Source organism: Ochlerotatus camptorhynchus, unplaced genomic scaffold (genome assembly GCF_037179485.1).
Source record: "Ochlerotatus camptorhynchus isolate MF236.1 unplaced genomic scaffold, CSIRO-AGI_Acam_v1.1 ptg000333l, whole genome shotgun sequence".
Taxonomy (NCBI): domain Eukaryota; kingdom Metazoa; phylum Arthropoda; class Insecta; order Diptera; family Culicidae; genus Ochlerotatus; species Ochlerotatus camptorhynchus.
This window is the reverse complement of record NW_027040821.1, coordinates 141,144-156,386: the sequence shown is the minus strand read 5'-3', so window position 1 is coordinate 156,386 and position 15,243 is coordinate 141,144. Positions and strand designations below refer to the sequence as shown.

At 37.3% G+C, this 15,243-nt stretch overlaps 1 protein-coding gene across 2 annotated transcripts; it reads right to left on the bottom strand.

The window, feature by feature from the left end:
- Positions 1-263: 263 nt before the first annotated feature.
- On the bottom strand, positions 264-14,447 carry LOC135708717 (uncharacterized). 2 transcript variants are annotated; one of them, XM_065230825.1, is made up of 4 exons: positions 13,126-14,447; positions 12,973-13,033; positions 1,918-1,962; positions 264-1,841 (listed from the first exon to the last, which is right to left on the bottom strand). In XM_065230825.1, exons 1-4 carry the CDS (start codon positions 14,299-14,301, stop codon positions 724-726), a joined length of 2,400 nt encoding a protein of 799 aa, XP_065086897.1. In that variant the 5' UTR covers positions 14,302-14,447; the 3' UTR covers positions 264-723. The 2 variants fall into 2 exon arrangements, with proteins under 2 accessions (XP_065086897.1, XP_065086898.1); XM_065230826.1 differs by having other exon boundaries at positions 12,973-13,030.
- Between the last annotated feature and the right edge of the window lie 796 nt (positions 14,448-15,243).

Here is a 15,243-nt window from a genome sequence, read left to right as displayed (position 1 = left end):
TTACAAAAAAAAAAACCAATGCTGAAAATAATATTTAATATTGATAAATGAAGTCCTTATCCTTGTCCTTATCCTGTTGTTACTAACAGGTGTTATGAACTAACAATATTACAATGAGTAATCATTGTTGTTATCCGAACCGACTTACTTTATCCGTAAGCAGGAATTGTATAATCCTATATTAAATATTAACAGCACTGCAGCAATAGAGTTTACACAATTTATTTCTTTTTTGTTTTGTAATCAGCTACCTCAGAAGTGATAGGTAATTTTTTATACAAAAAAAAAACATATTTCGCATCGAAGTTCTTAAGTGACGGAATTACATAAGTATTGTAAATATTCTGTTTTTATTCTGTTTCTTTAATAATGTACCTATTTGTATTCATGGCATTACACATTATTTTTTAGGTACATCGGCATCAGAATTTCCTTGGATGAGGCTTCCAGTTTTTTTTTCCTTCCTGCCGATTCCTTGAAGTCCGTTTAATCATGTTGATTTATCCACAGATTTGTTTTTGAATCTTTACCACAGCATTGCTCGAAGGACTACTGACATGCTAAGAATAAACAATAAAAACCCGAGGAACGCAATTGCACGTAGGTTAAGTTTATTCAATACATTTCCGATTGGAATTCATTACATTTGTTGTAGGGTAATGTACTTAGTTCACCTTATTAGCAAATTACCCAATAGCATAATGACAATGTGACACTTAGTGATTAATTTCTTCTGTTAAAGGGAACTGCATGAGCACCCTTATTAGTTCCGCGTCCACCACCACGTTTATGATGTGGGTTAAACTGGCCTCGACTTGGTCCTCCAAAATTGCATTCAGGGTTCGCAAATGAGCTCTTGTTGCCGATCTTCTTCACGAAACTGTTTCGGTTGTCCATGGTCCGCTGGAAACTAGACGGTTGGCTTTGCAGCAACGGATTAGAGTACACCTCTGTTTCTCCATCTTCCTCGTCCTCGTCCGGGCAGAAAGCTCGATGAAATTCGTCATATTCGTCAACATTTTCATCTTCGATTAAAGTATCTGGTTCATTGTAGTCGTCTGGCTGATCAAACGACTCGCTCTCATCTTTTTTAGTTTTATGAGTCCCATGATTCTGGTGTTCAACCATTGCGTCAAAGTAATGATAGGCCGTCCGAAGATCACCGTTCAGATTGTAAACTTGATCTTCTTTCAGGGAATCACGCATTTCTTGTAGATTGCCACTAGTTACGGTCAACTTTATGTACTTTATCATTTCACTAACCGCACGAACCTGATTCGGTGTAAGTTCAGTTATTGAACCAAATTCCGAAACAGTCTGGACTGGCATCGGATTAGTCTGTGCACCGGAATCGACAGTACGAACAACGGCTGTTTGAGTTTCTTCATTATATCTGACCTTTATTTTGCGTAGCAAGCAATCAGTGCATACAGTTGGATCGGTCTGAGTAGTCTTCTGTAGAGCCGTCTTAAACATCGGTGTATTCTGCAGGCGTCTGGTGCGTTCCTCAGCTTCCAATTTCCCTCGTTCAATGTTTGCGGCTTGTTGCTTAATCTGATGACGGTGGTAAATCTTCTGAGAAATTAGTCCCTCGTCCATACGAAGCACATCAACGACAGCTTTCAGTTTAGGAGGAACGTTTCCAAATGGATCACTGGTTGCTCCAGAACGACTACTAAACGCAAAAAGTGGATTGCTGGCGCTTTGCACAATGGGCGACCGAGTTTCGTTAACATCGTTTCCGTAGAACGTAGGAGCCCGAAACATGAACTTGCCAGTTTTGGTAATCGAACGATCAGCATCGTCCAACAGTTGAAGCGCCTGTTTGATCCGAATTTTAACTAGAAAATAAAATATCAAAACGTTTGCTTTACAAACGAAAGAAAACATTGCTGGTACAGGTTTGTTTTTAATTACCTTCCTGTTTAGTCCAGATTTCTGACGTTCTGGAAGGTTGGGTTCCTAGTAATATAGAAAATATGATTAGCCACACATCATATTTGTAGACTATTTTCTTCTTTGCATAGATTCAATTATTACTCTAAGGGCCGACTTCTTCACCAGCGCTGATTTAAACAGAGGTGAAGAAATCGGTCCCAAGGGTCTTAAGCTCGTAACCACAAGTCTTAGGAATCTGGAACAAGTCCCATTTGCTTCAAAATATTGATAAAAAAAACTATGTATATTACAGGTAATCAATTTGGCTGCTTGTTGTAGGGTAATACATTTTTCTAACAATTGTTTACGATTCTTGCGGGTTCAATCCTAAAATGACACATTACGTTTGATTGCCCGTCGGTCTCGGCATAGTCAAAACTCCCTTGCAATTGAAGTACCTTGGTGTTATCCCTAGGATTCCTTCTAAATGCTCCAAATTCCTCTCGTCACACACAATAGTTGGGTAAAGAAGAATTGCATTATAACACACCATCGACTGGAAATGCTCTCGCAAACGTGGGGCTTTAGGTAGTGATGAAACGTCGATAGAACTATTCCACAGCCGCAGTCAGTAATGAGCAAAAGGAGGACGCACATCTTTTGCCTGTAGACTTGAAGACATACCTCAAGTCTCCGCGTACATCGTACGGGTTAGGCAAAAGATGTGCATTTGACTTTAAAAACTGTCGCATTGTTGGCCCTTCGTTCATTTTCAACTTCTATTCAATTTTCATACTGCCGTACTCTAACGGAACTATCCACCTACCCTATTCTAAAGATCATTCTCTAGCTAATAAATGATCACACTAAAGCTTCACGTTAGCATTTCCAACCAACTCTAGAATTATTCAATTTTATCACAATTTTCCTAACAAATAAAAGGTTATGGCTCTCAAAACATCTCCCCATACAAAAAAAAATAACAACCGATTTAGAGATGTTAGAAGCCAAATTAACATTTGGTGAAGAAAAATCGGATGTACATTGAAGTTGATTAATCCGTCATTTCGGACACAGCGTACATCTACATCAATATTAACCATAATATTAGAAAAATATTCGAAGAATTGTTTGATACGCATACAATGTATGTGTTTTGATGTGCCGCATAACCATTCTTATGATGGCGTGAGGCCATTCGAGACCAGTGACCTAAATCAATGTAACAGAAGAATAATGCCCCGTGCAGACTATGGCTTATATCATGTAATATAGGCTGTCTTGCAATGAGCACTCATACATAGGATTTCCAGTGAAAACAGTCTTAAATCAGAATAATAAGTCTTAAGTTACGAAATACAAGCTAATAAACGAATAACTAAATCATTCAAAGCTTTGTCCCACCCAGGTATTTTTGTGCGTCATGTCCCACCCACTCCTCGCGCATCGATATTCCACAATGTAGATGCATGAAGGTTCCATTTCCTAAAAGATTTACGATATTTTATGACTGACCAACATACCGGTGCTGTTTCCAAACCTGACTTCATTCGACAGCGATTCCTTGTGATTTTTGGGCCATTTTCTTCACCTTAGCTTAAATCTTAAACCAGGTTTACCCATCCTGGTTTCAGGATTAAGCGCAGGTGAATAAATCGGCCCTTAATCTATAATAACAAATACAGTTTGACAAGTATTACGAGTTTATCCGTTTTAATTTGTACTGTTGTACGATTAAACTCAAACATTTTGCGATCTGGACTAAAACCGAATTTTTTTTTGATTCAGTTATAACCTGGATCGGATATAAAGATTGGGTTTCCTGTTTTATGATAACCGTTCTGATCGTTTATTTTTAAAACCTACTTCAGATCAAGGTTCGCACTGACAAAATGGAGAGTAATTAAACACGCTATACATCTGTACTATATTACGATTCTATATGTGCATTGTTATACGACTTCTGGTTGCATTGGTAAACAAAGGTGTGTTTAAAACACGAAATATGAATAAATAAAGACACCCGCGATAATTTCAAAATCTGCGTAAAAAAACGTAAACAATAATAAATACTTACATTAGACAATCTTTAAATCAATTTCATGATATTTTAAATGGGGTTAGAATATTTTCCGATGTTTTTGAACTTTTATCATAAACTTATCTTACTGTAACCACCGAGGTAACCACAGATAATCAGACATAACTCATTGAATATTTTTCACTATAAAACATCGTTAAATGCGTGTTCGATGAACAACTTGCGAGTGTTATGTCTATTTGTCTGTGCTGTAACTGTGATTTATGCAGAGCCATCATCACCGACAAACCGACATGAAACATGAACTTAACTCTTGATCGAGAATCCATAACGGCGGATTCAAATGTGCAGCGACCATAGAAATTTGTTATCTAGATAAAAATAATTTGCCCGGAATAGATTAGACACGAACCAACTCATACATTGTGTATGCGTGTTCGTGGCTAGGATATACATTTTTCGCGAACACGGCGGCAAATGTCAGTTTTGTGCTTTGATCAGAAATTTGATGGCACTAAAGGGTGGCAATTTCATCGTGGACACCCTTTATTCATCGATATAAGCAGTATTTTCCCGAATTTATGCCAAACGACCATTATGCCAAATGGGTGTTATACTTGCTTCTCTGTATCTTCTATCTAGATTTAAATGGTACATGATGAGCACCCTAAGCAAGGTACATTTTTTCTGTAACTATGAAGCGTCTCGTCAGCATGTTCAACCTGTTGATAGAACAGGTATTTTTTTTCTAATCGTTTGTAATGTACAGTTTTTTTTTATTATTTTACTAAAGCGTTACATTTTGTGAAAGATAAGAAATCATCATCTTCAGCCAGCACCAATCAAACAGCTACAACGGTTCGCCTTAACGAATGAATCAACAAGGCGAAACGCTAAATAACCGTTGCATAATTTTCCAATATTTTAATTCGCCTAAAGGTAGCCTATAAGTATGAACCAGATCAAGCGGCACGCACTACTACCGAAGACAACATCTTAAGAAGACTGGCAACTTTGCCAGAATCCAAGCGACAGATACAGTAGCGCTGCACTTGAGCGAAGGTGGAAAGCAAATACACAAACATTTACCCATGAGCGGCAGATGACGCAATTGTACCTGCCTCATAGCGGTCGTACGAGAAAATGGAAGAGTTTCCAGTCTTCTTGATATGATGTCTACGATACTACGCAACCTGCTAACCAAATATTTTAAATCTTGCGATTACAGCATTCTTTACTTTAAATACACTCTTAATTTAATTATACATATACTGTAATTTCTGACAAAATGTGATATTGATTTTAATTATTTTTAATGCATTTAAGTTATTTGTCTTTACATTTAAATTATTTTTTATTACTTCGTTTTATTTTTACTATCGTTAATTATGTGTTGATTACTTTCAATACCGCTAAAAGCTTTTAAATTACATTTATTGCTGTCGTCAAAGTATTTAAATTATAACGAATTATTTTAAATATCACGCATTTCATACCTGGAAGTGCGCGCCCCTCGAACCAGACGGAACTCTTAAATTTCTGATACCGTGGACCCCAGCTAATCTAAACGTCACTTCATTCATATTAACGGGCTCATTTTTAATGTGAATTCTAGTAACCCTATGAGCATAAACAAATCGTCCAAGCAACACATATGTTCTTTTTCCGTTTATATAACCGTTATATGACTGATTTTGGTTGTATAGCAGTTTACGCAACATATATCTATGCATTTGTGTTACTTGGGCGTGTTTCTATTTGTCTTATTGGCTGTTTTGAATCTCCGATGCGTTTCACAATGTTCCATTTTTGCTTTACGCCGTTCCATGAGCTTTGAACCATTTTAGTTTGCACGGCGTGCAAACTAGCGGGGTTCAAATTAAAAGTGTTCAGATTAAAACGGTCAAATTACCGGGGGTCCACGGTATTACAATTCGCTTAAGGTATACTCATTCATCATCGAATTACTCTGCAACCAAAATCTCAACCAAGCAGAAAGCAGAGACCGTTTTCTTATAGCTAATTCGTTTATTATTCAGTTCCAACCTGGATGGGGTATCAAGATTGGGTCTGCTTGTTTTTAAAACCTACCTCAGATTGAGGTTCATAAAAGATCGGTTTCGCAGCGGGCTGTAATAAAGAGACTGAATTTATAAAGAGACGATATGCCAAAAAAAAAAGTTATCCCAATCGAGCAGAAGACCTGTCAAATGGATAAGATGTCGCCTCTTTATCCAATTCAGCCTCTTTAGCCTTTAACTGGTTCCAACCCCGATCAAAAAACACAAACACGCTATTATTTACTTTCGCTTGGTAACAGATGGGCAGCGTTGCCAGAAGTTTCCATTTTCATTCAGCCTTATAAAAAAAAAAAAAACGCTTCTCTCACTCTCTCGATTAGTGCTGTAAATTCCCAAAATCAATTGAATATATTTGATGAGAATAAGAAAAGCAGCTATCCGCTATTAAAGAGACCTCCTTCGAATAGGTTATATCAGTTTGCTAAGTCATTTGACGAAGGCATGGATCATTCCCATTTGAGAAACGCTTGATATCATTCAATTGAGTGTAACCTACACACAAACGGAGCCCGGGTCGAAATTCCGGCGAAAAAGCTAAGCCAACCCGACACCAACCAGACTTCTATCAGACCCCAACGCGATGTGTATCGATCAATAAGATACTTACATTTTAGATAATTTCTTTATCGGTCCCATAATTTATAAAGGTGCCAAACTAAATTTCGTTCAATTTCGATATGTCAAAAGGACTTAAGTTTTCTTTATAAATATTCATCTAAAAATATCAGTATTCAAGATACCGTCGTTACGTTGAACTTTGGCAAAGCAGAATAAAGATTGAGAACGATGCACATTTAAAATCTCCTTGTTATCGATTTACATCACTGAGTAAAGATAGTTCGATACACACCAGATAACAATAGGGGTATTCACAAAGCGCATCGTAAGTGTGTACACCCTCGTAAATCCGTAAACTTCCATTACACTCCAATGCACCCTGGTATTTTTACGATAGTGTATATGTTTACAATGCGCATAGTGAATACCCCTAATGTTTATATTAATTATCGACAAATATGGTACTTGATCGGGAAAAGCATGATCTGCTGGAAAAATGAACGGGAAGACAGAAAGGCCGCTACGAAGCAAATGTTTGCCATTGTAGTTCTTCAAGTTTATGTCCATATGCCGCGATAGCAAGCGTGGTAGGATGCTCGGAATTTGTGTGTTACCTTTACAATTCCGTGGGAGAATTTTGTATAAGCGCCGTCACATAAAATGTATTGTGCATTTAAATTGTATCCTCATCATGCAGCGGCGGAACAATACGATTATTTTGCATGGTGTAATACATTTTTAGTATGTTGCAGTACGCCTAGAAAATATTTAGGAAATCAATTAATTTCATAACTTTACAAATTATTCGGGAAAATTAAATTTCCTTGCTTAGGCCCGAAAAACAAATCTCAAGTTTTTCTCTTTCTCTTTTTAAAGTTGTCAAAGCTTTCCTGAAGTGATCCAACATATCCCGAACCTAAACTTTAAAGAATTGGGTTCGCATTTTCTGGAGTTACGCCACATTAGCTGATTTAAACTCTCTCCTAAATGAATCCAAGGTTTCCTGCATTGATTCAACTTTTTCCGAACTGAATCCAAACTTTGACCAAACGGGTTTGACATTTTCCTAAGTGAGCTCCAAATTTGTGTTAACTGTTGTGGTATTTGGCAAGGACAAAATCTTGTTTAGGTCATCTAGCTTTCCTACAAGTGTAGAAAGTTTTCCGAAGTGAACCGACACTTTTCTGAGCATTAATTTTCCAAACGGAGTTCAACTTTTTTCAGAAGTGGTTCAATAAGGTTAGGGAGTCCAAACTTTTCTGTTGAGCGATTGAATTATATTTAATGTTAGAGCTTTCCTGAAGTGATTTAACTAACTTTTAACAAAGATTCCACTCCCCTAGACCCCTTCCTCGCTCTTGTGAAACTCATATCCTTTGAAAATTAGGCTGAGATTTTTCATGGAAGGACCTTCGTGTGTTCATACCTGATGGTAGATTATTTTTAAGCAAGCACAATTGTTGAGAAAACTGGGTTTACATCCACAAAAGTACGTATTTTTTTTATAGAAATTTGGGTTTCTTGATCAGCCAAGTTGGATTTTGGCTCCGTCCTTTGAGAAACAGGCTTGGATTTTATTGAATAGACCTTTGTGAGTTCATACGTGAAGGTAGATTTTTTGAAGCCAGGTTGGATTTCGGTTCTATCGTTTGAAATTTGTGCTTTGATTTTATAGAATGGAACTTGCTGAATCCGTACGTGAAGGACCAACCTGCTTAATTTTCACAAAAGTAGGTATTTTCATAGAAATTTGATTTTTCTGTTTTGCCGAACTGAAATAGGCTTGTATTTTATAGAATAGAACTTGTTAAATCCATACGTGAGGGATGAATTTCTCAATTTTTGAGAAAACCGAGTTTAAATTTACAAAATTACTTATTTTCATAGAAACTGTAGACTTTGATTTTAAAGAAAGAACCTTGCTGAATCCATACGCCAGGTTTAATTTTTTGATTTTTTGTGAAAACCGAGTTTAAATTTACAAAAATACGTATTTTGATGGAAGTTCGGGTTTCCTATTCAGCCAAGTTGGATTTTAGCTCCGTCCTTTGAAAAATAGGCTTAGATTTTATAGGCTGGACCTTGCTGAATCCACACGTGATGGTACATTTTTTGAAGCATGCACAATTTTTTTTTGAAAACTGGGTTTAAATTCTCAAAACTACTATGAAAATAAACAGAAATTTGTGTTTCCTGTTTAGCCAAGTTCAATTTCGGCGCCTTCCTTTGAAAATAGTCGTGGATTTTATAGAATTGCTGAATGCATACGTATTTTCATAGAAATTTGGTTTTTCGGTTCTGCCAAATTGCATTTCGGCTCATATATTTTATTGAATGGACCTTGCTGAATCCATACGTGAAGGTTGAACCAGGTTTATAATTCGAAAAGTATATTTTTAGAAATTTGGGTTTTCTTTTCTGCTAACTTGGATTTTGATACCGTCCTTTGAAAGTTATGGCCCTTGCAGAATTCATACGTGATGTTTATTTTTTTAAGCACACACAAAGCCGGGTTAAAATTGACAAAAGTACGTATTTTGATTAAAATTTTGTTTTTATGTTCAGCCAAGATGGATTTTGGCTCCTTCCTCTGAATATTAGGCTTAGATTTTGTTGAATAGACCTACCTGAATCCATACGTCTAGTTATATTTTTTGAAGCACGCGCAATTGTTGAGAAAACTGAATTTAAATTCACAAAGTAGGTATTTTCATATCAATTTGGGTTTTTTGTTCTGCCATGTTATATTTGAATAAGGAGGAACTATCGCAATTAGAACGTTTTTATCATAAGAACTATTACGTTTGTGGTATTCCGCTTGATGGTTTACCCGGAATTTATCAAAACCCAAAAATCACACTGTTCGCGCCCGTCGCGGGAAATCTTTCGGACACATGAAAAACTCGCGGTTTACATACAAACACCTTTTATTACGCGAACACAAAAATACATTTATTACAGGACGAAATTACTAAGGAGATGTTTCCTCCGCGACGCTTTATTATAACTCATATTTTGCTATCTACGTACCTATGTGCCACACAGCTGACCCGATCGTTAGCGATCGATCGTCAGCTGTATGTACATAGGGATCAAGAGCGGACCGGCGGGAGAGATTCGCTCTCATACTTAGTTTTCTAGGGATGCACATGTGAAACTGTGTCATCGATACTTATATCTTCTCGCTCTAACACACACTTATGCGCGAAATGTATTGTTGATAACCCGAGTGTTGCACATAATAAAGTCAACATTTGTGGCTTCTGTTATACATTATTGTCGAAAATCACGGTCAAAGGAGTATAAGACTATAAGCAAAGGCTAAGAAACGCTTGAAATAAACGGTTTAGATGTGATGTAAAACAAATTTTGTATGTTTTTTTTTTTGTTTATTTTTTATTCCCCATCCCCCCTCTGGTGGGAGCATCGAGTGAAAAAAGAAAACCTTGTGATTTGTTCTGGCCTTATGTCCTACGATTAAAAAAAATCACCTAATTGACATGATTGCACGCATTTTTTTCAAACATGGAACATGTCGAACAGGTGGAACTTTTAGTCACGAGACGCCTCTGGACTAAAGGGGACAAGAGAGAAGTCTATAAAACGACAGAAGTTTGGCGAGATTGGGCAGGCCTACTCTAAAGTAATAATAAAAAAAATCACACCTTTGTGCAGTTAAGCGGTTTCGAGACATACAAATACAAAATAACATTTAATATTTTACATAAATTACATGTTATTCGTGAATATTTCGCAGAATATTCAGCTTACTGAGTCGCATATTCGGTGTTCGACCAAAGGCAATAATACTATTAGGTGCAGCTTTAATTTAAGTCTCTCGGTGGTCAGTGCGTTCAGCTACCCTAAGCTACATTGCAATTTTATCTAGGTTTTAAAGCGTTCTACAAGTCTAAATCATGGTCTACAAAACTGGCATAAAACGCAAAAAACCATCATTGTTGCTTGGAATGTGTTCTGCCGTACCAAGACGAGAGCTCAAGGCAATGACATTACTTTAGGTTTCTTTATTAAAGATACTTTCAGCCATGCAATTAAATTGAATATCCTTCTTTTGATACAATTCCATGAAGATTATCATGGTTACTACCTATATCACTAGCCTAATTGTCATAAACTCTGAACTATTTAGGTAAAGCAAATATATCATATTAACAATATGATCCATTCATGCCTTTTCCAAATGTTGCAATGGCGACGCGCAAAATATTACTTCACGCACCATCTAGCGTTGAAAAAGGTCAGCAACAATCATTCAATTACAATCGAGGGGTGCGAATATAGCACTTATTACAAAAGTAATAGTCAATTTATTTTCATTAATTACATTGTGGATATTGCTTTAACATTTATCTGATATGTCACTGTTGTCATCAAATAAAATAAAATTCTAAAATACATTCATTTGAAATATTAAACAAATTTTCATTTGGTTTACCCCTCGTGACGATAAACAAATACATTAATAGCCTTTTTGGCAACAGAGGTGCTTTCATCGCTAAAAATTCGGTTCGCCAGCTAAGCGAAAGAGTGGATCATATTGGTAATATAATATATTTGGGTAAAGTCTAATCTTGCAGGTTAGTGCATCAAGTTCCACGGTATTGTTTCTTCAAAATTGAGCGCAAAAGGACTTTATTAATCCCGACGTTAGGTGATAGGTAAGCTGCTGGTGGACGCATATCGCATACCATGTTATAAAACACAATAACTCCAAAAATGTCAAGTCGTTTTGTTCCACTTGTATATTGGACGCATACTTGTCCCACTGGAACAATACAAAATCTATATATTAAATTAAATTGTTTTTTTTTTATAAATCTAGCTTTCAAAATCATAAGGCCCTAACTGCGATGGTCGTTCTCTTTATACATTTTCTTTTCTGAATTGTTCCTGTGGTACACTGCGTACTGCCTTTTTACACACCGCCAGAGCATTCAATGTTACACTCCGTACCAGTGCTCGATAGCAAACACCGACCGTAGCGAACAAGACAGCGGTGGCGGTGCCCGTGTATAATGTTTTGCACCTGGTACTGCGGACTCACTCAATGTGCTTGTCATTTGGGAGCCAGTCAGAACTGTCAAACGGGAGCCAAACATTCAGAAGCAACAAACTCAGTTACTGTTCTTACCTCTCGTCAAGCACTGCAATCTCATAAAAATGATTAAAACTTTTTCATAACGCATTCTTAATTGTAAGCTCAAAGACAAAAACCAACCGGCTCAATGATGAAAGTATAAAAACCAGCATAGTTTTTATGACTCAGCTGAGTTTTAAATTGCAGTAAAACATACTTTGGCGAAACACGTATGTAAACAAACTTTGATAGAGTCATGGGGGCTCGAGCATTTCTGGTTCAGAGCTTTTGGCGGGAATCAACTGAGAAAAAACAAAACAATTTTAAACTTGAACAAATTTTCAAGCAGTTTTCCATTGGCTTGCAAAATGAAATCGATTTACTCCGCAGTACTCAGTTTTGCACCGGTGTATGATGTTTTGGGTATACACCAAAACCGAGTGTTTCCGACATTCGGCAAACACTGGAGTCGAGTGTTTTCGATTTCGGAAAAAACGCTCGCTGATCGTAGGTATTTTCTTTGGGCGTCTGATGAAAGATTATCGTTTTACACGAGGTAGCTCTTATGTCTTTAGCATCTTCCACTTTATAAGCGCTGATAGACGAGTGGTAAAAGCATTAGTCTCAAAATGCCACCGTCCATGGTTCGATACTAGTCTGTGCAAACACACCCCCCCCCCACCCTTTTTATAATCATAACCGATTTTTTTGGCTAAAAAACATAACGCAACCTAATGAATCTTATGAGCTATAGGGATCATCTACCAGGATCATTAAAAAAATACACAGATCACCCACTTCCGAAGAGCGTGTTGATGTCCACACACTTGTATTTATTGTCTTTATATCAACGAATTGAGCTGATTGTTTTAATGCGATTAGAGGCAATCTAATAATAATAATTTATTGCCAGCAACAAAAAACAGCTCAACTGATTGTATCATAGTCGAGATATATGGGATGTTTATATAAATGCTGGTTCACTAGCTCAACCAGCACAATTAACTAGTACGATTTTCAGTTGCTCCTGAAATCTCTTCCTCACCATCACATATGTAAACACCGCAAAACGGTGGGTGAACAGAACTACTCTCCATTCATGTAAGGTGCAGCAAGCATGTTTTCCAAAAATTTCGATTTAATCGAAAACACTCGGTTTCGGTGTTTGCCGAAGCATCATACACCGGTACAAACAAATTATACACGGGCACCGCCACCAGTTTATGTTTAGAATGTTTATGTAATATTCCAACTTTTGCTGTAATCATCAGTACGTACATGTTAACTTTGCTAATAATAAATGCTCTGAAACTTACCTACGTTTTGTTTTTGATTCGTCGATTTCGCCACGCTGGTGTTTTCATTTTTAAACGGCTGCTAGGATGTATTTAAAATGGTTATTATTCAACAGATGGATATTACAAAGGGTAAATTCCAATAAAAATTACGATGTTGGCTTAAATGCTTACCGACTTGGTGGATACCTGGGGACTATCCAAAGACATACCCGGAGAGTTCAACATAGGTTGAGCGCTCTGAATTGGATAGGAAATCAGAGATGGCGTTTCGGGATACATTGGATAGGCATTGTAGGGATCCGTCAATACTATCGGATTGCCCATGGGAACGTTCATTTGGGACATCATGTTTATGTCCATAAACGCATCTTGAGCAGACATGTTACTACAGACATGCTCTACTGCGTTCCTGGAGAACTGATTGGTATGCGGATAAGAAACAAATTGACTGTTTATCTCACACCGATACTGCTCCAACTCGGGGAACTCCTTTCCTTCCTGAGCAAACTTTACCGCGAGATCGTCCAGAAAGCTCTTCTTTGCAATCAATGCTTTGGGATCTCTCCGTTCCGAAGACCGACTGCGACCGCGATGTGACCGGGTAGGTGATCTTATCCTATCACGGGGACTCCTGGATCGTCTTCTGGGGCTTCGTCGCCATGAATCGCGTCTTCTGGAGGGAGAAGGGCTACGTCGACGGACAGGAGATCGAGATCTTCTGCGTGATGGAGATCGAGACCTTCGCCTTATCGGTGACCGACCTCCTCTGAAGGAAGTACGCTCCTCGAATGTATCCTTGTAATTATAATTCCTAACAAATAGTATAGGACTCTTGGATTTCTCTCGACTGGTTCGAGTTTTGCTGGTTGTCCGTGATTTCTCGATTTCCCTTTGTTTCCCATCCGATCTAACAATGGCATCTTTTGGCTTCGTCTTACTTATGCTATCCTCTGACTTGATTTTTAAATTCGCAGCAGTTTTCTTGTGTTCAGAAGCTGAATCTTTGCCATTTAAAGTTTTATCAGATTCCTTGTCGACCTTGCTGGTACCCGGTTTTTTATTGTTCTCTCGGTCCTTCCCTCCTCCGCTATTACCATCTTTCTTATCACTACCACCCTTCGAATTCTGCTTCTTACTCGAGCTCGAATCCGACTTCTTATCTTCATCCTTCGGCTTTTCCTTCACTTTTGCATCCTTATTTTTATCGTCGCCTTTATCTGTTTTATTATTTCTTGATCCAAAATTCGATGGTTTCTTTTTATCACTACACTTTGCTTCTTCTTTTTTGTCACTTCGCTTTCTGGCATCAGCCAACTTTTGTTCAATAGCTTTCTCCATATCACTCATGCTAATTATACCTATCGCTTTGCTCTTCTCGGCTATCGGTAGCACAATAATTGTGAGATAATGATTATCTAGTGTTTATGCCTGATTTTAAGGCGGATTTTTGATGAAAATTCTATCGCGATTTGCACTTATTTACCTCATGATTGCCAGTCAACATTAATGGCGGCGCGGTACACGTAATGGGCGATCTCGATTCGATTTTCGTTGAACCGATTTTTCCACATCGATTAATCGATTTTTAAGAATAGAAATTCGACAGTGAGCATGCATAAGGGCCTATACGCGATGATCGATTCTCTTCGTCGATTTTCTCTTTCGTTAATAACTCGCTAGATTGAATGTTTATCGGTGCGTTTGCTGTTGCTGTTGATAGCCAATACACCCTGTTACTACTCTGCATTGAACAAATTCTAGAAAATTGTTTCGCTTAGCTGTAGAAATGCAAAGAGAAAATCGATGAAGAGAATCGATCATCGCGTATTCGCCCTTATGCATGCTCACTGTCGAAATACTATTTTGCAGAAAACCTACACTCAAAAATATTACAAAACGAATATAGGTTAAATTTTATGCATTTTATGGTTTTTCAAAATTTATACATTGGTTCGATTAAAATTTTCGTCAAAATTATACTAAGTCCGAATAACGGAGTGGAATTCGATCAGTGTTTACTAAAATGACAGGAATAAGAACATCTGGATTCCCTTCGGAGCTTCGTGCTGGTGAAGGGCTTTGTCCCAGCGGATTTCTACTGCACCTGTAATCTGCTGGGCAGCATCGAAATTGTAAGTATTTTTTAAATATTATTAATAAAAAATAAACTAATGAAAAAAGCTTCCTGAGAAAAATTTTATTTTCATTTGAAAACAATAATATTTACCATAAACGAAATAAAGAAGCGAAAAATACATTCTCTTGAATAAACCGTATCTACACACAAAA